Source organism: Leuresthes tenuis, unplaced genomic scaffold (assembly GCF_036924035.1).
Source record: "Leuresthes tenuis unplaced genomic scaffold, fLeuTen1.0.hap1 SCAF_9, whole genome shotgun sequence".
NCBI lineage: Eukaryota > Metazoa > Chordata > Actinopteri > Atheriniformes > Atherinopsidae > Leuresthes > Leuresthes tenuis.
This window is the reverse complement of record NW_027325363.1, coordinates 30,196,432-30,220,688: the sequence shown is the minus strand read 5'-3', so window position 1 is coordinate 30,220,688 and position 24,257 is coordinate 30,196,432. Positions and strand designations below refer to the sequence as shown.

Sequence of the window (24,257 nt, the reverse complement as noted above, 5' to 3'; positions counted from 1 at the left end):
TTGGTTCAGTTATGGCACTGACAAATGTTTACTGGGCCAAAAGTGGGCCAAAGATAATTTAAGTGATAATGAACAGGGTCTAACTTGGTGTGTGTTGTGTAGCCAGATGTGGGCCAAGAACAGATGTAGATTTGGACCCTCTGTCATGAGGCTGAGGCTGGACAGCCACAGGGGTGTCGAGTGTTATTGAAGACCATATGCTGTCTGTGATAATACACTAAAATTGTCTAAAGAATCAAAAGAACATTCCATCCATCCAATTTCTATACCTGCTTGATCCAATTTAGGATCAGGGAGCTGGAGTCTATCCCAGTTGTCCTTTGGCGAGAGGCAGGGTAGACCTTGGACAGATCACCAGTCCATCACAGAGGCAAACGAGACACACAACCACTCACTCCAAGGTACAAACTTTAACTTTACCAATATCACCAATTAACTTAACATGCTTGTTTTTGGGTGGTGGGAGGAAGCCGGAGTACCCGGAGAGAACCCACGCATACACGGGGATAACATGCAAACAGAAAGGCTCCAGCCGGGAATCTAACCTGGAACCCTCTTGTTATCAAAAGAACAAAATCTTAATCAAAAGGCTCCATGTTCACTGTCGAAAACTTCCGAAATATTCTGCGTGGATTTTCAGCTGGACGTGCTTTTAATCTTGAGTGTCAAACGCTTTTTGTCTGCAGGTGTGACAACCTTTTGAGGGGGCCCCAGCGGGTAATTGAATCCATCTTTGCGAATGTGTTTGGCGCGTTCTTGGCGTCATTACGGTAATCCTGACAGCGGCTCTGGTGTCAGCTGATCCTCATTCACTGGCGAGTGAGGAGGAAAACCATCTGAAGGAAAACACTGCTGGCTTGGTGAAACCATGGCTGCGGAGATTCATTCGAGGCCCCAGACCGCCAGACCGGTCCTTTTGAACAAGATCGAGGGCCACTCGGACGCTGTCAATGCTGCTGTTTTAATACCAAAAGAAGACGGAGTGATCACGGTCAGCGAGGACAGGTGAGTCTGTTTAGCAGGCTAACGGTAGCATAGCACCAGTAGCTAGCGGGCTTGGTCTATTTGCTGGTCATTACGTTCACATTTAATGGCGCTCTGGCTTTAGGAGAAACTGAAACATAAGAGGTAGCATGTTTCCCACCCACAGCAACAACTTGTTTCTTCATGTAGAGAGAACAGAGGGAGAGGGGGAAGCGAGGCTAGAATTCACCGAGAATGTGTCCCCTTCGTTAAAAACAACTAACAACAGGCGGGGAGATGCGTTTAGGTGCTGTTGCTTTCAAAGACTCGTGGTTGATATGAACGATAGCGGTGAAACTGGCCCGCTGGTCAAACTGCACATGTCAGGCTGAGGTGGTCCCTGAGCTGGAGTTCCACAGGCTGAGGTGACAGCTAACTAATCTCAGCTGTGGAGGTGTGAGCCTCACATCAGTCCGTCACATCCACGGGTTTTACGGCTGTTTACAGAGCTGTCAGACTGCGTTTTACCAGCGACAGGAAGCAACACCGCTGTAAAAGTGAAAGGAACTCTGTGTCTATCACGCATCGAAGCTGCAGGGAATGAGAAGTTGTTTGACCGCTGCTGCTCTTTACTTTTCAGAGGCTCATCTGTGGAATAGGGCCAGACCTTTCAAAGAGCAGCAGCAACTGAAAGTATGCAGACATTGCAGAAAGCCTTCACTAACATGTCGCATTTTCCTTCAGGACCATCCGAGTGTGGCTGAAGAGAGACAGCGGCCAGTACTGGCCGAGCATCTACCACACGGTGTCCTGTAAGTAAGGCTGAGCTGCATGTCAGTGACTCATTGAGGGGAAAAATAAATAAAAAATGGCCATGTCCCTGTGAATGTCTGCTTCTTTGTCGTTTAGCTCCTTGCTCCTGCATGTCCTACCACCATGACAGCAGACGCATCTTCATCGGGCAGGATAACGGAGCTGTTGTGGTGAGTGAGCCCACACTCATGGCTTGTTAAAATTTCAATATTTTGCTCTCAAATAGTTGGGGTGGAGGGGGCTGGGCAATTAATTTAATGTATTTGCAACAGTTTTCTGTACCAGCTTGTTTGCTTGCCTTGCAGGAGTTTCTTATCTCTGAAGATTTCAACAAGATGAACCACGTCAAAACATATCCAGGTGAGACGCTTGCACAAGGACGGGTCAAGCCCAGCATGATTGGAAACGTATCAGGATGTGCACGTGGTTCAGTAATGAGTAAAGAAGTTGAAAATAAAAAGGCCTCCAGCTGTAGTTAAGTTTAATCTGTGAATGTTGGATCAGAAGTGGACCATTGCTTTGTCATTAAATGAAACTCTGCGTGCTCTTATGTGTGCCTATGTTTTGGCCCACATGCTCTGTGAGCTGTTCTGATAGCAAACTAAAGTTTCTCCCTACAGGAGTGTTTTCTTCCTCATAAGTCGTCTGTACAGATGAGCACGGTTGGTTTCAGTCGTGCTGTGCTGGCATCTGTACTCTTAGCTTCCTGCTGCTCTGAAGCTGCTTCTTTACACATAATATTTCCATGTTGAATAGTCTGAAGCAGGTCGCTTGCCTGCGTGTAGATTCTCAGTCCAGCTTGTGCTGCTTTTAAGGATGTGAAACAAAAGCCCAAATCAAACATTTCTCAGACAAAGAAGTTATCTGACAACAGTACATCAAATGAAGGTTCTCTGTTTGGGATTTTGTCCTGGATCTTAACTCATTCCTTATCAAAATGTTATCATTTTATCATGATACAGTTTGCATTTAAGAAAAACAACTATAAGTTACATAGAGAAATACATAGAAATAAATCGCAGAGAATACATTTGTTACCCACAGTGTGGTGTTTTGTGTAGACCTGCATGCATTAGAAGGTGCAGCTTCACCTGTCTGTACCTGTGGGCAGGACTGTGTCCTCTGTTGCTTCTAATGTACAAGATCAGCACTGAGCCTTAGAACAAGGCTCCATATCTCCACTCGATGGTTTAAATCCCACTAATTCCCCTGAAAACTCTTCTAAGCATACACTTAGAAATGCCCCCTTTTTTGAATACTGACAGGCAGACGCCTCTTATTCCGTCTTTACACCGTGATTTCATTTGGTGTCTGGTCAGCAGCATTGCTCAGTGATGAACGCAACATTGTTTCCGAGAAGCTCTTTGACCTCCTGGAAAGTTGAGGATAAAACGCTACATCTCGCCGCTGTGATGCTCCACCTGCCGAAAAGCCTCGCGATGTGTTTACGTGCTTCCAGCATAACATTTTTATGCCTTTTTGTTACTTTTGAGTCGAAGACGAAAAAATGCTGATTTTCGTTGATTTATTTTCATTGTACATTTGCCTGTGATTCAAGCTCGCTTGCGTATATGTTCAGTTCCGTTCTCAACTGCATCAGTCAGCAGATTGATGAAAAAGTTTTTCTTTTTTCATTCCCATTACTGGCTCAGCAAAGCCCTCGTATCTGTGTGAACATCTTCATCACGGCGTGATACGGAGAAGTTGGGTTGTTTGCACACACAGGAAATGCTGAGAGAAGTGATTGCATTAGACACCAGCGATAGGTTACAGATGCAGGTTTGGACAGAAGCGTGTCGTCAGGGTGTTTGTGTCACTGTGTTCCTGCAACACCAGAGAGCAGAAGCACAAGAAGACTGCGTCAGCCTCGAGATGCAGAATGTTCTCATTGATTTGTGCCCTGAAGGAAACCAGATGACTCCCTTAGCTTTGCTCACTGACACTTTTATATAACTATGAACCATGATAAGTTAATTCAGCATATATATCACTTCTGACTGAAGAGCGATACAGCCTTTGGGTCATGTTCCACTTGCAGCAATTATTCCGGGACCTTTTATTTCCTTCCAACTGAATCTTCCCAAAGTAGCTATAAAGCTGGAAAAATGGAATGGAATTTACAACATGCCTCTGAGAACTTGTTTGTTTGAACTGCTCTTATCAATATTTTTGTCTTGACTGTAGCTGGAACAAATGGGTGCGATATTAAAGGGTCGCCACTGGCGAGGAACCCGCAAACACCCAGCTGCTGGTGGTTCTGCTCGTATATTCAGCGCATGTCTGTCACCAGGGAGCTGTTTTCATAGAAAAGCTTTTGGAACGTTTATAAGTAATACAGACAGGATAATTTCCCTTAAAGCGGCACTAGATATCAGGCTTTTTTTGCTTTTTGGCTCCCTCTACAGTTGTGGATGTAATGCCACTTTTGTAAAAACAAACCTCTGTATTAACCCTGCACATGCAAAGATCAGTTTTCTATACCTGCTTAATCCAGTTCAGGGTCGGAGCCTATCCCAGCTGTCATTGGGCGAGAGGAAATATTAATAATATTACAGGACCTAACAAGATTAAGGCTGTATATTCGATATGTTATGATATATGCAGACATGCTCACCAATTACAGTACGTTACACCGTTGTGTGCTGAAGAACATTTTGAAGGGCTGCAAACTTTTGGTGTAAAATGAGCTAAAACTGACCAAACATTTTAACATGTGAAGTACTTATTTCCACGTTAGTCTGAAACAGAACTGAGGCTGTATCTATGAGACAGAGATGATAAGGATAAGGGTATAACTTGTGTTTCAGTCTCTGATAAATAACACAGCAGGGATGAACACGCTGCTGGTGTAATGTTGTGTACTTCCTGTTCGTCATGACACAGAGGATTAAACTAAACGTCTGGAGTAGCTATATAAACACATTTCATTAGTTTTATCGCAGGAATCAACCACAGCTTCAATCTCCTCTGATTTACAGCCTCCACAGAGCAGAGGGAGGAATGATCATGTATTCTTTTCATGATTTTAACCCTGCACGTCCAAGCAAAGCAGGCGGAACAGAACCAGAGAGCTGATCAGTTATTACTTACTTATAGCAATGATTTCAGTAAAGCAGCGGTAAAAATGATCTATGTTTTTGTCTCGTGTCTTTCGCACACAAACACTTCCTCTTCACTTTTTCCGGTCGCGTTGTCTTGGGTGTCTTTGGTGCATATGCCACAGTTTTTTTTTTTCTCTTAAACTTTGTTAGTATTCTGTTGTGCTGAAAGCTTGTTGTTACCTAGTTGTTTGTGTGGGATGTGGTGAAGAACTGGAAACCAAAGTTGATAACTGGTTTCTCAGCCCCTAGAGGCTCCAGAGCAGTTTCAGACTTCAGAAACGTACAGTTTTAAGGTTCAACATTCAAATTCAGTTAAACACTTCTCTAGTGTCATGTCAAGTGTATGTGGAAGACTGACGGAGAGCTTAGATGTTACACCAGCATTTACAAACGCTTCATCTGAAAATGCCTCCTGGTTTGAACAAAGTGTTATCTCAGAATGGCTTGTTACACTCTCCTCAGATGGCCAGTTCGGTTCCCACTCTGAACAAAACTAGAGATGTCGACAGTAGGAATAAAACGAAAAGGTGCAACTAAGAGGTGATCAAAAGAGGCACCATTCAGAGTGGTGGTGGTGGTATTAATAGTTCGAAGGGATTTGTCTGACCAATTAGATGGAGCTTGTCTGTTGCAGAGTGAATGTGATCTTGTTTGTCATCCAAAGTCACGTTCCTGTTCAACACTTGTCGTGTGTATGTGGGTGTGTTTTCTTGCAGCCCACCAGAACCGTGTGTCCGACATGGTGTTTTCCCTGGAGAGCGAGTGGGTGGTGAGTACTGGCCATGACAAGAGTGTGAGCTGGATGTGCACCCAGAGCGGCAGCATGCTGGGGAGACACTACTTCACTGCCTGGGCCTCCTGCCTACAGTATCCTTCACTGACTGATGCCACACTTTGTAGACAGCAGGAACACGACGAATGCGTTCGAGCCCTGACTCCTCGCTCAGATATGACCACGAGACGCAGCACGCCTTTGTTGGCGATTTCTCCGGACAGATCACTTTGCTGAAACTCGAGAAGCAGACGTACTCCACCGTCACGACACTGAAGGGCCACGAAGGTAAAGCACGTGCTGCATCCACACTGACCACGTCAGCCATGACAGCCACCATACTGCACGCTGAAGCAGGCCGCAGATGTGTAAATGATACATGACCCACATTCCTGCGCATGACTTCATTAAAGGACCAGTTTAATCTAATATTGAATCTGTTTTGATTACCAATGCTTTGTCATTTCTCTTACACGGTATCTATACAATTGTCCCAGTAAATAAAACTCAATATTTACTGGTAAGTGTTTTTCTATGACATGTCAGTGCTACATCACAGTAGCCCAACAATGACAAAAAAGTAGTTTAGTTGGTGAAGACACATCCTGCACTCTGCACACTTTCTTTTAAGTGTGCAGAGTGCAGGAAAGGTAATAAAGCCCCCTTTGAGACATGATTACTTGATCAGTCCATTAAAGTAAGAGCATAGTCATTCAAACATGGGTCACTTTTATATTGTTTTTTGTGGTTTCACTCAAACGTAATTACGGTAGTAATGGAAGACCTTTGTTACCCACTCACACAAAGCAAGAAGTGATCCACAGTGTTGAAGTCCTTTATAACGTCAGTTCTTTTCAGAATGTATCTTACAAGCTGTGGTCCACAACACAAAGTGGCCGGATATGGAAGTGATTGAAAACATGAAGGAGAGGTCCTTCAGGGAGGGAGACCGGGAGTTATAAAGGAGTGTTCAGACACAGTTTAAAAAAAAAAAAGAAGATCGGAGAGAAACAAAGAGGTGTGCAGGAAAAGGCTGAAAAACAACAACAACAACAGGGATGTGTCTGAGATGAAAAACATCACAGGCTTTAAGGAAAAGGGGACCAGACCATGTGGGAAAGTTTGGACAGTGCTTTAGTTTATTCATTTAATGACTCCTATATGTTGGATATCTTTAAAAAAAGATGATCACGTGTCAAATTAAGACTCATTCCAACAGCGTGTCTGTCTCCAAATGTGACTGCATGAAGTTCAGACTTCAGGCGAAAGGAAAACATCACTAAGTCTGACCTTGTTCGTCTGAATCAGTGTTCTTGTAATAGAACTCTGGGCTTCCACACCGAACTCCTGGTTGATTTAAAAAGTGGATCTCTCTTTGGCAACACAATAACCGACAGCAATCATGGTGAAAAGCAGAACGCTTTGGATAAAAGCATCTGCTAAATGCATAAACATAAACCCACATGTGCGACGAGCCTTCCAGATTCTGTGCTGCTAACCAAACTGTCCAGAACTGCTCCTGTCTGTCTATGGAATGTCAAACACACTGCATTCACTCACACATTTCCTTTAGAGAGTAGCTCTTTCCACTGAGTTTTAGATTGTGGAGAATGGAAACTGCCATCTCACGTGCTGATGTGGAAATGTTGTCATTGTGAAAAACTCCTATCCAGATAAATGCATTGCCAGAGTGTAAATGCACAACTCGATTGGGATTTGTTTTCAGGGCTTCTGTTTTAATGTCTGATGACACGGTAAAAGGTGAGCTGCCTGGATTTTTCACTGTATGAGTTCTTTCTTTGGACTCGTGTCAGATACGGCAGACATGTTAGCCTGCACTCTGTCTTCATATGGTTATAAGAAATGTGACAAACAAACCCTGATATCATCATGGATTTAAACTTCTTACCCTTTGATTTGGAGCTGGGCTTTGATGCTTATGATAATCCATGTTAATTGGACAGACGGTCATGCGTATTAATTGGTGTGGTGCCGGGCTGAAGCTGTGGACAAGCCCTGCACCAAATATTCCACAGAAACTATGATCCATCAAAACTGCAGCTGACTTAATGTTTGTCTAATGACTCTGAAATGATGTGTCACAAAGGGGGAAAAAAAAGGTGCTTCTGTTACTGTTTTCCTGCTTTAAGCTGCTGCGGTGGCATCCTGCTTGAATATGTTGACTCCTGGTGTAACCAGCAGATGTTGGGGCAGACGCTCCCTGCTCTGCGCTGTGGTTATTGCATGAGTGCAGGAACTTATGAAAAGCTAGTGACATGAATAAGTCCATTGGGTAACAGCCACTGCAGTCACCTGCCATGCAAAGCAGCCGAGCTCATGAATTATGGGTAACCATAAAGCTTTTTTTTTTAAATATTTTTTTCTTGTGGCCTTTCTAGGAACCTAGTATTTAGTTTTCCGACACTTAACAGAAATCGTCATTCATCAGCAGAGTTGGAATAACAAACTTGGCTGCTTTAATTTAGCAAGTAAGCTAACAAACAAGAAGCTAACCTGGTTTTCCCTCTCGGATCCAGTTCTTTGCTTGTTTCTCGGATTAGATTTTCCAGATTTGTTCCATCAGGAATCGGGATAGTGATCTCCTGAGATTTCCACCCTGCCTCTCTCTGTGCTGCTCTTCAGCTTTTCCACAGTTTGTCAACTAATTTTTGTTTGCTTTTTCGTTTTGCTATTTTTCCACAACAATCTATACTCCTACAATATAACTTCGCTTCTGGGATTGAAGTATTATAGTTACTATGAAGAGTTACTATGAGATAACTATGAAGTAGTTTAGTTTTGTGCGTATTTATACAACAGTAATTGTGCCGCACGGAGCTTTCATTAATTGTATCTCTGCTCAACTAATAACATACTTTGGGTTTATGGGGGTACTGCTCTGATTAGACAGTCATTAGGTCATTGTTTAATGAAGCAAAAATCAGGTTCTGAGAAAATTGTTATGAATTACAATAGGATTCACCCAAAACCTCAAATGGTGATTGTCGACCAGTTCTTTGTGAAATTGAGGGTGTTTGGAGCTGCATGCAGTTCTCCCACCAGGCACTGGGTGGTGCCAGCAGGTCAAACTGTGACACTGTCTCATAACAAGGTTTTGCTGCAAATGTCTTGTGTATTAACTGTTGTTTCTTTTGCATTCAGGCAGTATAGGAGCCCTGTGGTGGGACCCCATCCAGAGGCTGCTCTTCTCTGGGGCCTCCGACCACAGCGTCATCATGTGGGACATCGGGGGCCGCAAGGGACGAACGCTGCTCCTGCAGGGGCACCAGTAAGTTCCTGTATTGCCCGTATACATGTAGGGGTTTGGAAAAAAAAAAACTGCACGTAGTTGGGTCGATCTCTGTTTTCACCACATTTGTGTCAGCCTCTCATCAGCACACATAAAGGCAGGTCAGTAACAGCTGTACCCGAGCAGAGACTGACACTGTCCGTAGTCATCGTACATATTTCACCCTCTCCCAGTTACAGAAGTTATCAACAAAGCCTGCGTGCTCATGTGTGTTCATGTGTGTTTTTCTTCTCCTCACCTCCATTTTACCAGCGCATCACAGTGTAAACTTAATTTTGTGGAGTCATTAATGTCGTAAGGACACCGGTATTTTTAAACCTAGACCTTATTTCTGGCATGAAATGCCATGACATATCTACTCACCGAGAACAGTTTGGCGGAAGTCAGCATCCTTCAGAAGATATTTAGATAATTCGCGATTGGCGTAGATCTACTGCCTACACAGGCAGTAGAGTGCCTGTGTAGAAATCCCTCCGTTAGCTCTCCTATAGCCGCAAGTAGCTACATAACAGCACCTATGAGCTAACAGAGCTGTAGTACACGTTCGTTCATTCATTCAGCTTCAAGTATTGATGAAATAAAGACAGATAATGCCTTATTTAGAGGCTGTATCGTCCCTGTCCTGTTCACTCCGTTATATGGATATACGCCGATCGCGAGTTGTCTAAATATCTTCCGAAGGACGCCCTACTTTCGCCAAACTGTTCTTGGTGAGTAGATAAACATATTTCATGCTAGAAATAAGGTCTAGGTTTAAAAATACCGGAGTTCCCCTTTAAAAGCTTTGCCTTCTGGCTCAGCTCCCTCCTCACATTAACGGACAAGAGCAGCGCCCTTGTTACAGCTGATGAGTCCCCAGTCCATCTCTCGCTCCAACCTGCCATCAGGCATTAACAAGATTCCATGATAATTAAACTCCTCCACCTGAGGTAGGGAGTCATCCCTCATCCCTCAACTTTTTTCCATTTGAGAACCATAGCATCGATTTGGAGGAGCTGACTTTCATCCTCTTGTGCAGCTGAAGGTCCACATCATCGAGATGCAACCCTGAGGTTCCCAAACCAGACGCCTTCCTTTCCCTGACTACTCCTCGATAGCTTGTCCATGAAAATCACAAACAGGATTGTGACAAAGGACAGCCCTGGAAGCGTCCAACATGCACCGTAAACCAGCTCGACCTTGTGCCAAGAATTACTTTGGTTATACAGGGAAAGAATAACCCGCAAAAAGGACTCCGGTACCCTGTACTCCCTCAGCACTCCCCCCTGAATCCCTCAGTGGACTCGGTTATGTTGAATATATGATTTCTTTTCTACCAGGTTCTCTACACTGTTGTAGTTGACTCTAATGTGTAAATGGTTGAGCACGGACCGTGTGAGCAGACCTGCACTAGAATTTTTTTAGATTGTAACCATGTACATCCTCTGACTCCCTCAGCGAGCGTGTTCAGGCCCTGCGTTACCTCCAGTTGACGAGGCAGTTGGTGTCGTGCTCAGCTGACGGAGGCATCGCAGTGTGGAACATGGACACACAGAGAGAAGAGGTTAGCTAACAGCAGGAACAAACTTACTTAGCTGTTTTCCAAAAATAGTTTCATCATGTTTGTTTTTTTTCGCTGTTTCTGCATGTTAAATGGTCCCTTTAACTTTCCATGTCTCTGCAGGCACCTCAGTGGTTAGACAGCGACTCCTGTCAAAAGTGTGAGCAGCCTTTCTTCTGGAATATCAAGCAGATGTGGGATACCAAGACCATGGGACTGAGACAGGTAGGAGAGCCAGACCAGGGTCCTCTGTGGATGTGATCCCCTCATCATTAATCCTGCTAATATGTGGATGTCTCTTCTCTCTGCAGCACCACTGCAGGAAGTGTGGTAAGGCTGTGTGTGGAAAATGTAGCTCTAAACGCTCCACCTTCCCAATCATGGGCTTCGAGTTCCCTGTGAGGGTGTGTGATGCCTGCTTTGACACAATCAAAGAAGAGGAGTGAGTAAAAGCCTTAACTGTTGCCGTTATACTCCTGTTTTCACTCAGTGCAACGCTGAGGGAAATGCTGTTATCACATCTGTGTGTGTGTTTGTGTGTAGTCGGACACCGTTGGCCACGTTCCACGAGGGGAAACACAATATCGCCCACATGGACATGGACCCATCCAGAGGCCTGATGGTTACTTGTGGAAGCGACCGCATTGTAAAGGTCAACAACAGTTCTTTGATAGCAGATAATTCATGCATGTGATCAGCCTGTTTCAAACACAGGCCCTTTGAGCCAATACTACAGACCAAAGCTACCACAAATCTCAAGCTGATGTCTCTCAGACCCACATTCTCTGCTGGAATTATTGTCTTCCAGGCACATAACAATTAAATTGTGTATTTGTTTGTCAAACTGAAATCATAGCAAACCTCCCCAAATTGGACAGTTTTGAAATTGTGCCGAATTATGTTTTTAATCTCCTTTCAAAGTGCATTTGAGTGACTAATTAGTTGTATAAAGTCCCAATGTGGGACATTTTCAAACTTTGTATTGGCTTAAGTGCTTTTATGTTTTAAGTAGAACAATTTATAATCGCAGACACTGCAGGTCATTGTCAATGTCCCTCCACCATGTCACTACGGTAGCCCAAAGGGGACAAAACCATACGTTGGTTCTTGGGTGGGCCCTTCACATCTCTCAGAGCCTTCCGAGATTTTCTTCCTGCTTGGAAGAGGAGGGATAAATGTTGATGTTCAATTGGTTGTTCTCTCTAATTTAGATTTCATTACATGCATAATCCTTGACCAAAAACTGCACATTTTGGGGGAAAACATACCAAAATATAGCTGCAAGCAGCGATGGCGGGGTCTAGCAGAATAGCAGGTAAGCCTGCGGCTGCTCAGGAAGGCATCATGAGTCCATAGACCAAGTTTGGTGTTTTAGATGAACTCGTCTTCATCCAGGGATTCCAACGGTACCTCATTTGTCCAATTTGAACCAACGGCTCCAAAGTTATGAGCAAAATGCATGTTTGCTACTTATAGCGCCCCCTCTGGGTGGACGTTCACCAGACTTCTTGGGCCTCTTACAGACTTGATCATGAGTCTGTGTTAGAAGTTTGATGTCAAAAGAGCAAATGGTTGCTGAGATACGGCCTCACGTCCTGTTTGGCGCATCATCGCTGAATTTGATTGGCTGCTACGGGCAAACGGAAACGAAATAAAAAAATCAACATGATTGCTCTTGTGAGGCTTGGTCTGAACATTCTATATGTCAAGTCCCGTGGAAAGCAGACAATCTGGGTGACCTGTAATGTGTTTTGAAGGTTTTTGATATAATTCAAAATGGCGGACAATCCAAGATGGCGCGCATGACGTCATGAGATTGATTGACCTCGGCTATATCCAGGGACTCCAACGGTACCTGATTTGTGATATTTGGACAAAAAGGTGTAAAGTTATGAGCAAAAATGCATTTTTGCTAAATATAGCGCCACCTATAGGTCAAAGATCACTAAAATTCTTAGGCCTGTTAAGGATCAAGCTATGAGTCAGTGTCATAAGTTTGATGTCAAAAGACCAACCGGTTGCTGAGATATGGCCTCACGTCCTTTTTGGCGTTGTCGCCGTTAACTTTGATTGGTTGTAATGGGTGAACAAAGTCGAAATTGAAAAATCCGCTTCGTATCCTTTGTGCGGATTCGTCCAAAGATACTGTGTGCCAATTTTCATGAGAATTGGTCAAAATTTGTGACCTGTGAAACTTTTTGAAGGTTTTCAACAAAATCCAAGATGGCGGAAAATCTAGTTAGACGGAAAATGACGTCATAGGGTGCGTTGGACTCGTCATGATCCAAGGATTCCAGCGATATGTTGTTTTTGAAATTTGGATCAACGAGTCAAAAGTTATTTAGCTGAATGGGCTTCAAACTTTGACCCGTTGGTGGCGCTAGAGAGTTTTGAATTTGGGCACGAAATTTGTTGAATTTGCTAATGGGATGTTCCTGAAGATATGGGCCAAATTTCACAACTTTTTACCATTGCGTTAATGGGGCTGCCATAGACTTCAATTGCAGCGGAAAGTAGAAGAATAATAATAAGAAAAACAGCTAAAACAATAGGGTTCTGCAGCTTCGCTGCTAGACCCCTAATTAGCTGCAACACGTTGCCGGGCGGTTCTGTAGCTGTCTGCGTACTTGGTGTCGACATTTTACAGAACTTCATCGCTCAGCTGTGTGGATGTTCACACTTTTATCACTATTGTTATTACTATGGTTGTTCTTGGTTCTTATAATCCATAGAAAACAGACATTTTCATCAATTTTCTGACATTTTTAGAATAACTGTAGAAACACAACATTTATTGCACTGTTCTCAAGAGGAAAAGAGAGAAATAAATTCTCTTAGACTACAAGCTGCAGAGGTGCTGTCCTTTTGTGAAGGGATTTGTGTGTATTTCCACAGTAAGAATCCCGGTTCCATTGTTTCACGTTCGGATTTATTTCTGTTGTGTAAGTTAACAGTGAGCTGAAAACCTCCAGGTCATGAGCCCTAACAGAAGTCCTGTTTGTCTCCACAGATCTGGGATATGACACAGGTGGTTGGATGTAGCCTAGCAACAGGCTTCTCCCCACGCTGATTGGCTCAGCCCACTACATGGTACCCCATCTCGCTCAAGCCCGCCCCCACTCTTCCAGTGTCATGGAAACCTGTACAGTGCATCTCTCCATCACACCTGGGATCTTCATCTGCAGCTGGGCCTGTCCTTGGTGTGTGTGTGTGCGTGTGTCTGTGTGTATGTGCACAGGTGTGTGTGTGTGTGTATATGTGCACAGGTGTGTGTGTGTGTGTGTGTGTGTGCACAGCCTTCCACATCCCTCCTAGTGTTTGACTGATTTAGACCTTTTGTTCTGATCTGAAACAGAACACTAAGCACAATGTGTGTTTGTGTGCATGTGTCGTTGTGGTTTCTCCTGTGGGAGAATTGGTATTGATTTAGTGTTTACATTGAATAAGTGTGATGCTTCTCTTGACAAAGGTCTTTTTTTTTTATTGCTCTTCCACTGTACAGTTAGGTTTTCCTGTAAAATAATCTCCCCTCTTGCTCATCAGTGTGTCCCACTAACTGCGTATTGCTCAGCCCCTGGAAAAAAAAACCCTGAATCAGTTGTACCTACTTCTGCTTCATGTGTACAGTAGAGGCTTGAAGTACTCGTTCTGGTTTCTTTTTCTCGTTCACTAGCTGGCCTTAACTCACTCTCAGGAGGTTTTCCATCAGTAGGTTGTCACTCTGTGGGCTCTGATGATGTCAGTCGTATCAACGGTTTCCGATGTGCGGTCACTGAAACAGCCTCTTTCATAGATGAAGGAAATCTTGTGCCGTAGTAACGGTCATGGACAGCAGCAGCATCCTGTCACAGGATTTATGAGGTGTTGCCAGTGGAATTGGTTGAAGATGTGATTATTTGAACATTGTGCGGGTGGAGATATGTTTGGAAAATCCCAGCCAGCATGGCACTGAGGCACTGGACAGGTACTGTGAAATGTAGCACTGACTGCTGGTGTATTGAACTGCTGTGTTCCTGTAAAAGCCTTAAAAGGAGAATGCACTTAAAGCCTTTTTAGTGGTTTGCCAGTGTATACGACTGTTCGTTCATGCCCGTTTACTACCGAGCACTCATCTTGTTCCATAAACTCTGGAGGTCTTGTTTGCAGTTTCTTTCATACTGTTTGTTTTTCCCCCATAATTCTGTCCTCAGTCATCCTCCTTCCCGCTTCGTGCACATTTGTTCATCGAGAATGTCTCTTAATACTCTTAGCACTGCACTGAATTGCACAAATCGTCTTTGTTGAGTTGTAAACCTTTTTCTAAGTTCAGATGTGGGAGAGATAATTTCAAAATGACATTGTAGCATTCCTGTAAATAGCAGCTGAATTCCTCTAACCCTAGACTTAACGCTTGCCTTATTGTTTGTGGAATAATGAGCATTATATTGTTGGAATTCCTGTTTTCAAAATGTAGTCACATTCCAGTTTTCTTGATCATGTAGTGTGTATTTATATTTGTAGTTAAGTATGTATCACTGTAAGTTGTTGTTTACTTCTCTGCGCCCATCTGGTGACGTGTGCGTAGTAACATACTAGAACATGTTAAATCCTACGTTATGAAGTTCATACAAACTCAGTGCTGCTGACCTGCAGTCAGTGTGTTTCACATCCAGATGAGGATGGGGATTGATTGATTATTTTAGTAACTGCAGTAACTTAATCCATGATATGTTCTTGTCACGCGTTGTTATACTTGGGCTTCGGCTGCGAGCTGATTTTGTTTGCTGATATTTAATACTACTCTTCAGTGTTCATATTCTAGAAGAGCAGCTCTGCTATTTGCCTTCTAATGAATATTTTCGTCCAGGCAGAAAAGCCTTAAAGGGAGGCTGTTCCCCACAGAGGACGTCGAGCTGCACTAGTTGATATTATTGGGATTGTTTTGTGGAGTCAAACAAGCTGAAAACATAAAAATTACAAGTAGTTGCCTATGTTGTTTTGGCTACTGTTACTTAACCCTTTAAAATTATTTTTTTTAGTTAATAGGAAGTGATGCAGCTTCCAGTATTTTCAAAATATGCAAAAAACTGGAAAGCGTCGTGAGCTTGTCTTTTTTTGGTGACTCCAGAGCAGACCCAGACAACGCTGACTGTGATCACCCAGAAAACCAGAACAATGTGAGGCAAAGATGTGACCGTAAAGCTGCTGCAGGCCTGAAGAGCTTCTGTGTGCCTGCTTCGTTGTGGCTGGCAGAAGAGCAGCAGCAGGTTGATCACAGTGTTTCACTGAAAACAGCCTGTGCTGCTGGAAACATGCTTTACAGACAGCAGTCAGGCTGGTGCTAAATGACAGAGTAGCAGTTGTAAAACCAACAAACTAAAAGTGTCCATGTCGAGCTTTGGAGCTGCAAAGTAGGGACTTCGTAATTCTGTCCAATATTTCCCATAATATTAGTTAGTGCAGTTTGAAAGACTTGTTGTATGTAAAGTGGTCTTCTTCAGCAGTCAGCCCAACCCCAAGTATCCTAAAGATTCATCACAAACGTCATCAGGGATCTGCAGGGTTATTCACCATGCTTCCGTACAGTCAGCAGTCATAGCCCTCCTCTGTGCTCCCACAGTTCACTGCACATCAAAGGCTCTCCCACTCATTACTTCTTCTCACGTCCCTGCAGCAGGCTCGACAGATGTGCAAGAAGTTAAGGGCATGAGTAACAGCAGGATTTGCTGCTGTCGGGAGATAGATCTTCACGTTTCCTGAGAGTCCCAGGAAGGAAGCAGTGGATTTTACTGTGTTATCTGTGATTTATTTCCTATCTTTCACATGATAAAGCAGTCATCTGAATCATTGTGGTTTTGTCATCTTTGTTTTATCACTAGAATGGATGGCGGCCATCTTTATGAGAGCTTTTGACTTGCTTTCCACCACCCATAATCTCTGCCCATAAACTTTGTGACGTGATTTATGTTCTATTAAACTGCTCATTAAATATACTCGCCGTTCCAACAGGATGTTGTTAATGTATATCTGCAAATGACTGTATTTTGTAATACTTTATTTGATGATTCAAGACTGACATATCTCCCTGTGACCTCAAACCAGAGCACAGAGAGAAAACTACAATGCTTAAATAAAGATATTTGATATGTTTTGGGTTTTTTTGACTGCTTTTTGTGTTCTTTGTGTCCTGGAGAATTACATCTGCACAACACATACAACATTAAGTCATTTTCTTTATTCATGCAGGTGTTTACAAGATGAACTAAAATCAAAAGTAACAGTGAGTAAAAGGCTTCTTTAAAGGTGCTGGGCAGATATGACAAATGCATAAATTCTGTTTCACATGTCAGGTGATGCTGCTGTGTTTGTGTATTTGAGGCACACAGCTCACAGAGAGAACACTACACGTCTAGCCTGGGTTCCACCTGAACTGCACAGTAGGTACAATACAACACAGCAAATACACAGATTATTTACATGGCTATTAAACACACTGGACACATTGTAAGTCACCAGAACACAAGTGTGACACTGAACCCATGGCTGTGTGAACAGATAATGAATGTGACCTTAGTCACATCAGATTCCCATCTGATTGACTGCTACTGAAGTCACAGTTACACTCTGGCCTGCGCACATGATCACTGGGCATTCTCTCTATCAGCCGTGCGTCTCGGGCAGCTTCACTGTCAACCACTCGCACAATAAAACATCTAGTTCTTAAATAGTTGGGCTTACAACTGATGAAAGCTGCGGTCACATAAATGGTTAGGAAGCATTACAAATCTGCAAATCCCTCAGTTAGAAGTGAATCGGCCATCGTAAGGCTGGGTTTCCAAAACACAACTTAGCATTCAGTGTTCATGTCTGTCCCACTTCAACCCTGTGTTACCACTTTGTGTCTCAGCTAAAGCAGACCCAGATCTGTTCCCTCTTCTTAATATGGGACAGATTTCCAACGTGGTAGTGATGAACTCCTGAGCCCAGCCTTGGTCAATATAAACTGTATGCGTTAGTCGATGTGGTGTCTCCTGCTGACTCAGTGTGGCTGAAACGTCTTGGCCAAGTCCTCCAGCAGCGACATGAACTTCTGCTCCTCCAGAGGGGAGCTGTGGGTCCAGGCCAGCGGCAGGTGGGTGGACACCATCTTCCGGTCTAAACACAAGCACAAACACTGCGGTTAACGTGAAGGTAGTCTAAGTTGACAGCTATGTCTCCTTTAACTCCTGTTCTGGCTCTAATTTTCAAACAATGGGTCCAGTCTGTGTAACTGTCTAAAGCAAAAGTGATGTGTTATAGACATAAACACTACAGTGTTCACCCAAAAAGATGAAACTTTTAAGATATCGGTTGTTTTAGATAGAAAATGTGCTCTTCTCATGCCCATGTTCTGATTAGCTGTCAGCTTGACTCACAAGTCAAAATTCCTCCCAGGTTCTCCAAACTGAGAAACTCTGACTGGTAAAGTTTTAAGAAAAGACCTGTTGTATCATTTTGTGAACCGTGTGTCAGATCTGGCTGCTTGTACAGCCTCCATCTTTGAAGTCAATGGAGAATTTGTGTATGATTGAGAGTACAGAAAAGTTCATTTGTCTGCACTCATAGAGGCACTGTACTTTCTGGCAGTATCTGGCACCAAAAGCAGCCCACTCCAGCTGCAATGGACACAGGCCAGAACAGATCACTCGCACACACACACACGCACACACAATCCATCCTCCCCACAACTGAAAAACACATAATTCTACTCACACTACTCTCTTCTGTTGCTTACGTCTTGTTATGTTTTTTTAATTTCTTATTTTAAATATCTTATTTTAGGGTTCTTTTCACAGCCCTTCCAATACATAAGCCCACAACTAATAAACAGCTAAATGACCATGTCTCATTTTTGTAACATACCCTGGTAGAAACGTCCACTGGGGTTAGTGGTAGCAGCCTCAGAGACAGCGAGCCACACCACCGTGTCAGCCCCCTCCTCTGGGGTCCGTAAGCTGGTCTTCATAGAGCGATGGAAGTCTGGCATAGCACTGGCCACCGCTGCGCAGACACACACAGGTAAACAGAAAGACGGCATGTATGAGAGCTTTGGAGTCAAGAAAACTGCAGAAGAATCTTTGAATCTGCAGTGAGTAGCCTCTACCTGGAGTGTCCACCCATCCAGGGTGCATAACAGAGAAGTGGATGTTTGTGTGAGTCTTTGCCAGCTGCTCTGTCATCACAACCTGCTGCCTCTGCAACACATGCAAACCCAACTTCTCAATGTGTTCACACTGATGGTGAAGAGGCACACTTGCTTGAGGCAATTTGGCTCCAAATGTGATCATTGAACGCCAGCAATGACAGATCCTCTTCTTCATCTTCAGCTCCCATAGAAAAATCTAGTTTTATGGCTTAATTCAAGCATTATTATCATTATTGTTATTGTACAGAGCTAATTTATAGTAATGTTGTTTTTAAGGGAACTTTTTCAGTGTGCCAAATAATTTGGTAATGGAGGTCAATAGCAATCAGCTCTTGTCTCAGTTTCCCAAGTCAGGGAAAAAATGGAAAAGGAGTCAGAAATGCAAGTCTGCTGAGTCAGCAATAAACCTGAAGAAACCAGAATCATTCTAGTAATGGTCTCCACCAGTTGGTTTCTGTTGCTCAGGGAAATAATGAAATACTGCAACTTTGACTATGAGATACAGACTAACTAGAGATTTATTGATTATTTTTCTTTCTATCCAAAACTTCTCCAGGAGACACTTAGTAGCTCTTACTTTGTGCTGGGCATAGACCATGGTGCCGTCATAGCGTCCTCTGTCGGACTGCAGATTTCCTATCCTGAGCTTCTGCACCAACATACCCCCTGATGACACCAAAATCTAAACACAGAAGAGAGAGGAGAGGTCAAGGCAGGACCATAATTTCAGAAAATATGTGTATACATGGCTACAAATGATAAGAATAATAACTGTCAGTTTTCTTCCTCATTTAACTGATTCATCTTTTGGTTTTTGAACTGCTAGAAAATGGAAAACAGGCCAAGACCAGAGTCCAAAGAGTTCTTTATCAGTTCTTGATCACAGAGCTACCTTAGCCAGTTCTTACATTTTTACTGTTAGAAAACAGTGAATTAACACAATACCAAACTTTTTCATTTTCTGTCAATCACGCTTTAAGAAAGAATATTATTTACTGGAACTGTCTTTTCCTGAACGTTCACAGTTTGTTTTGAAATGACAAAATATTCTCAATCCATTTACTGGGAACTCCTGGGATTCAGGCCGTTTGAATTAAAGAGGTCAATCTCACCACTTTGGGATCTGCACTCTTCTCCAGTAAAGGAATGAGACTCTTGGTGAGAATGAAAACCCCTGCAAATTGAAAGAAATGTTTCAACTCTCCCCATCTTCCTTCTTATCAACTAATTCTGCACATTTTGATTTTTAACTCACCGAGGACATTGATGGCGAAGCTCTTCTCGAGACCTTCAGCGTTCACATCCCTCTGACTCATGATGGCGCCTGCATTGTTGATCTGTGTGGTTGAAAACACATTATGATGTGTTTGTTGCTTGCTGTATCACATACAAAAAAACTTACATTGAATCAAAAGATTTCATCACAAAGCCATAAAATTGGGAAAATTCATGTTTCTTACTAGCACATTTAGGGTCTTGTACTTCCTCTTGAAGCTCTCAGCAAACTCCCAGACCTTCTTGGTCTCAGTCATGTCCAGGATGTGGACATAGATCTCCTGGAATGATACCAGTCATACAACGTAATTAATGAGAGCTAAGGTAAAATCTAGAGAATCTGAAGGTTGTGCAGTGGGTTTTATGTGGTTAGAAGTGAATCACGCTTTACTTTATTTCCTGTCTCCTTGACAATATCGGCCCTTGCCTCCTCTGCCTTGTCCTTGTTCCTGCACACCATGTGGATCGTTCCTCCTGTGACAGATCAAAAAGACCAAAGATCAAATAATTGAACCAGCTGGGCCAAATCTTAATGCATCTGAACAACAACAAAAGAAAAAAAACTTTGGGTTTACAGTACACATCAGAAGAGAGTATGCTTCTGTAAAATATCAGTCTAATGATTCCTAACTGTGTCACCTCTTTATAACAGCAATATTTCTAAGTTGACAAGCATTGTTACCTCTTGTGAAACATCAAAAATACATACTGTATTTAAAATATAGGTTCAAAGGTAGAAAGACAGCCTCAAGGATGCTACATTATGTCAACTTCTACCAACAACAGAAAAATCCCCCACTAGCTCACTTCCTGCAGATTAAACCCTGTTTTCAAAAAAAGAAAAAGATGAAGATTCATTACGGTGAATATATAGTCCTGACAGTAAAGTACAGAGGTGGTAGTGTAATGATATGGGCCAGCATGAGTAAAAAAGTTGTTGGGCTGGCACCATGGATAACTGTGGTTACATGGAAAATACTGTGACCATATTTCCAAGAGGCCCAGCAGAAGATGAATATTCCAGCAAAACAATAATTCACAATCAGTTTGTGCATATAGTCTTAGAGCTGATCATAAATTCAGTGTTGCATACATGTACAGATTGACCATGCTGCCCTAAAGCAAACTAGAGTTCAGGCCATAGAAGCATCAGTCCAGCAAATAAGAGAGTGAGTGCTTCCAGAGTTTTCCCTTCTGTTTAACATAGAAATGGCTTTGCTATTGAGGGGTGATACTGAACAGGGGTGTACTAACTTCTGTTAATGTGAAAAAAAAAACAGTTAATAGAATACAGCTCCAGCATGTCAATAATGTGAACACAAACTTGTGTTGCCATTTTCACACAACTGTTTGCTTCCTTCCTTCACTGTAGCCTGCACCTAAAATATCAGCAATGTAGCCTTGGCTAGTACTGTCAATAAGTTTGTGCATGTAATTAGTGAACTCTTTAAAACCTTCGCATTACTGGGTCACTGGATTCAAGAGGTCACCTGAACAGTTTGAATTTAGCAGAAGCAACTTTGGAAATATTTTAGAAAAACTTTTTTCTTTTAAATTCTATTGTGTTTTTAATATTGTTTAATTGTTATTCATTATTTTCATTGTTTTTAATAACTGTTTTCTTCATGTTACTAGTTAAATGGGCTGACCTAAATGTAGCTGCAGGGAAATGAGAGCCAGCAAAACAAACTGTTGTTCGTTCTCCTGGGAAAATATCTGCTGACAGAATATTTTAATATATCTACAGAGTAGGAGAGGTGTTCTTGTATGTGTATCACTGCAACTTTAAAGCCACTGACAGGTAAAGTGAGTAACACTGCTCATGTTGTTACCGATGGGAAAATCTGCCTCCTGGTATTGACATGGATGTTACTCTGACACCGGACCTCAGATGTTCTCTGTCCACTTATCCTGACCACTACCATACTGGCAGCCTGAGGAGGGCCTACTCAATATAAGTTGGGTGTTCGTAGTGATATGGCTGATTGATTTGGTTACAAAAGCTCTTAGATACAGGAACCTTTGTAGTATAGCATCTATACATATAACATGTAAACATGTTATTGTTAATATGAAATAAAGGAGACAGAAAAATAACCTTTATGGAAATAACCAAGATAACCAACACTTGCACAAGCTCCTCTGAGATTGTATCTATCACCCTTTGTATAAAAATTTGATTTAAAAACACAAAATCTCAGCTCATCTTGTTTGGTTGTTTTATACGTGAATCGATCAGCTGCCAACAGGGGGAAAAATGGTACCTCTCTTAGCTATGGCCATGGCGGTGGCTTTGCCGATGCCACTATTGGCTCCTGTGATCATGAAGGAGCGTCCGGCCACAGACACGTCCAGGTCCTTCTCCACAAACCGCTTGGATGCAGACAGGAAGCCATTCCTGCAAGAGATCAACAATTTCTGCTTCATTCCTATATCAGCAGCCTGTTTAGCAACATGCCTACACTGCACTGCTTCCATACACATACACCTATATTCCTGCCTCAGTGCTGAGCTCACTGCTGTGTGTGTGTGTGTGTGTGTGTGTGTGTGTGTGTGTGTGTGTGTGTGTGTTTGAGGTCAGCCTGCCTCCTGTACATCTCTCACAGCTTTACAGTACAGATATAGTGAAGGCAGGAATGTGTCTGGCATTGTCTCTGATGAGAGGAGGTTTGGGGTGAGACTCCCAACAAAGACAACAACATCAGTGTGAGTGTGTGTGTGTGCATGTGTGGCACCAAGGTCCTCAATTCCCCTCATTGTCCTGAACTTGATGCCATCGTTGATGGTGGCTGAAGGGGAGAGGGGTGAATGGGGGTACAGACATTAAATGGTCGCTCTGTTCAATGGTGTCATGCAGAGAGCTTTTAGAGCAGGGTCAGAGCGGGCTGCCGGGCAGCTCTCTGGGAGGAAAGATAACACAGAACAAAGGGGAGATGGGAAACAATTACAAAAGCACCTCTTCAGACTTGTTGGCATGCTCTGTACTGATGAGGAGAGGCGCCCCAGGGCTCCCATAGATCAAATAATACCAATAAAACGCCCTGAGCCCCTTTGTGGTTGAATAACTCCTTTATGGTGTTACATGGTTCCTGCTGAGTCAATGTAAAATTAGCTTTGACTCATAAATCTATGACTTGTAGGACTCTGCTGCTGTTGTCCTATTCTGTAAAGATATGCTGTGGCAGTCTGTAGCTGCTCAGCTGAAACCTCCCATCATAGGAGCGCTTTGAGTGGTCAGTAAGAAAAGCGATATAAATTCAGAGATCATAAACCACCTGCAGAGACAAAAGCCTGCATTGAGATACATATTTTCTTGTCATGCAAAGATCCAGTCCTTACATAACTCTGACCTAACCTAGAATAACTCATGGCGGACAATCATATCACATTTATTATCAATATTCACTTTGGTGGTTACGTTACATGGAAGTTTATATTACAGGTACATACTAGCTATTTTTCTCATCCAATCTACAAACTATTTGGTTAATTCCATGTAAGAGAGCAGAAAATAATGCAGATCAGAATTCTTCAGACATCTTAATATGTCTTCTTTTGTCCAACTACAAAAAAATGTTAAGTTTACAATTACATACAAAAATCCTCATATTTCAAAAGTGTTTGACATGTATTATTTAAAATGCATCAAATGACTAATAGTTTGTCAAAGCATTTTTGTTTTTGATGATCAGTTTATTGGTTTAATACTGTTCAGCTCTTAATGACAAATACATTTTTGGGGAGTTACAAAGAGACCCATCCCTAATTCATGTCTTCCAGCTTATCTATGAACAGCAACAGTCTAAAAATCTCTAATTAATCTGGAATGTAATAACATGCAAATGAGGGATGTTTTTTTTTCCAAGTCAGGAAGCTAATGTACAAACGTGTGGGTGTTAAATTAAAGTGTCTCAATTCAGAACAGTTTCTGTAAAGATCCAACAAAGTTCTAACTGTGATCTGAACTAATTAAGTAAGTGGAGACACACACACACAGAGACAGACAGACAGACTGCCCCAAACAGAGCAGGACTAACATCTTACCTGGTGAACTCGGTCAATCCCTTCAGGAACCAGGCGGAGTTGCGGTACAGAGACATGGTGCTGCTCTGGAAGCCTCTCGTTGTGACGGGCTCTCTAGTGAGCTTTTACTCTGGACCAAAACCACGTGCAGATCCACTGCATAAACATCATCACCGAACTACAACCCCACCCTCTCCAGCGGCGTCACACCAACTGACAGCAGACTGACACACCAACATACACCTGTGCCAGGTAAATTCTGTTTACTTCAAAGAGAACTGACATCAGACTGTGGT

The 24,257-nt window shown here is 42.8% G+C and overlaps 2 protein-coding genes across 3 annotated transcripts; one reads left to right on the top strand and one right to left on the bottom strand.

The window, feature by feature from the left end:
* The first annotated feature begins 788 nt into the window (after positions 1 to 788).
* wdfy1 (WD repeat and FYVE domain containing 1) lies at positions 789 to 16,629 on the top strand. Of its 2 annotated transcripts, none has more exons than XM_072393011.1 (13): positions 789 to 1,005; positions 1,708 to 1,775; positions 1,873 to 1,946; positions 2,082 to 2,136; positions 5,594 to 5,744; positions 5,825 to 5,937; positions 8,812 to 8,938; positions 10,397 to 10,502; positions 10,623 to 10,724; positions 10,811 to 10,941; positions 11,043 to 11,151; positions 13,510 to 13,717; positions 13,766 to 16,629. In XM_072393011.1, exons 1-12 carry the CDS (start codon positions 869 to 871, stop codon positions 13,567 to 13,569), a joined length of 1,233 nt encoding a protein of 410 aa, XP_072249112.1. In that variant the 5' UTR covers positions 789 to 868; the 3' UTR covers positions 13,570 to 13,717; positions 13,766 to 16,629. The 2 variants fall into 2 exon arrangements, with proteins under 2 accessions (XP_072249112.1, XP_072249111.1); XM_072393010.1 differs by having other exon boundaries at positions 13,510 to 13,725.
* Positions 16,630 to 16,698: 69 nt separating this feature from the next.
* Positions 16,699 to 24,091, bottom strand: dhrs12la (dehydrogenase/reductase 12-like a). The gene is made up of 10 exons (XM_072393012.1): positions 23,983 to 24,091; positions 22,203 to 22,336; positions 20,330 to 20,412; positions 20,124 to 20,219; positions 19,919 to 20,000; positions 19,776 to 19,837; positions 19,241 to 19,345; positions 18,622 to 18,712; positions 18,381 to 18,518; positions 16,699 to 17,633 (listed from the first exon to the last, which is right to left on the bottom strand). The coding sequence occupies exons 1-10, from the start codon at positions 24,036 to 24,038 to the stop codon at positions 17,518 to 17,520; spliced, it is 963 nt and encodes a 320-aa protein (XP_072249113.1). The 5' UTR covers positions 24,039 to 24,091; the 3' UTR covers positions 16,699 to 17,517.
* Between the last annotated feature and the right edge of the window lie 166 nt (positions 24,092 to 24,257).

Excerpts from the sequence above, each read along its gene's own strand:
- wdfy1 (XM_072393011.1), top strand. The coding sequence starts at position 869 with ATGGCTGCGGAGATTCATTCGAGGCCCCAGACCGCCAGACCGGTCCTT. Across the intron at positions 1,006-1,707 it reads ATCACGGTCAGCGAGGACAG|GACCATCCGAGTGTGGCTGA; the intron begins GTGAGTCTGTTT and ends ATTTTCCTTCAG. Across the intron at positions 11,152-13,509 it reads GAAGCGACCGCATTGTAAAG|ATCTGGGATATGACACAGGT; the intron begins GTCAACAACAGT and ends TTGTCTCCACAG.
- dhrs12la (XM_072393012.1), bottom strand. The coding sequence starts at position 24,038 with ATGTCTCTGTACCGCAACTCCGCCTGGTTCCTGAAGGGATTGACCGAG. Across the intron at positions 20,001-20,123 it reads ACAAGACCCTAAATGTGCTA|ATCAACAATGCAGGCGCCAT; the intron begins GTAAGAAACATG and ends TCAACCACACAG. Across the intron at positions 17,634-18,380 it reads CAGTGGACGTTTCTACCAGG|ACCGGAAGATGGTGTCCACC; the intron begins GTATGTTACAAA and ends GCTTGTGTTTAG.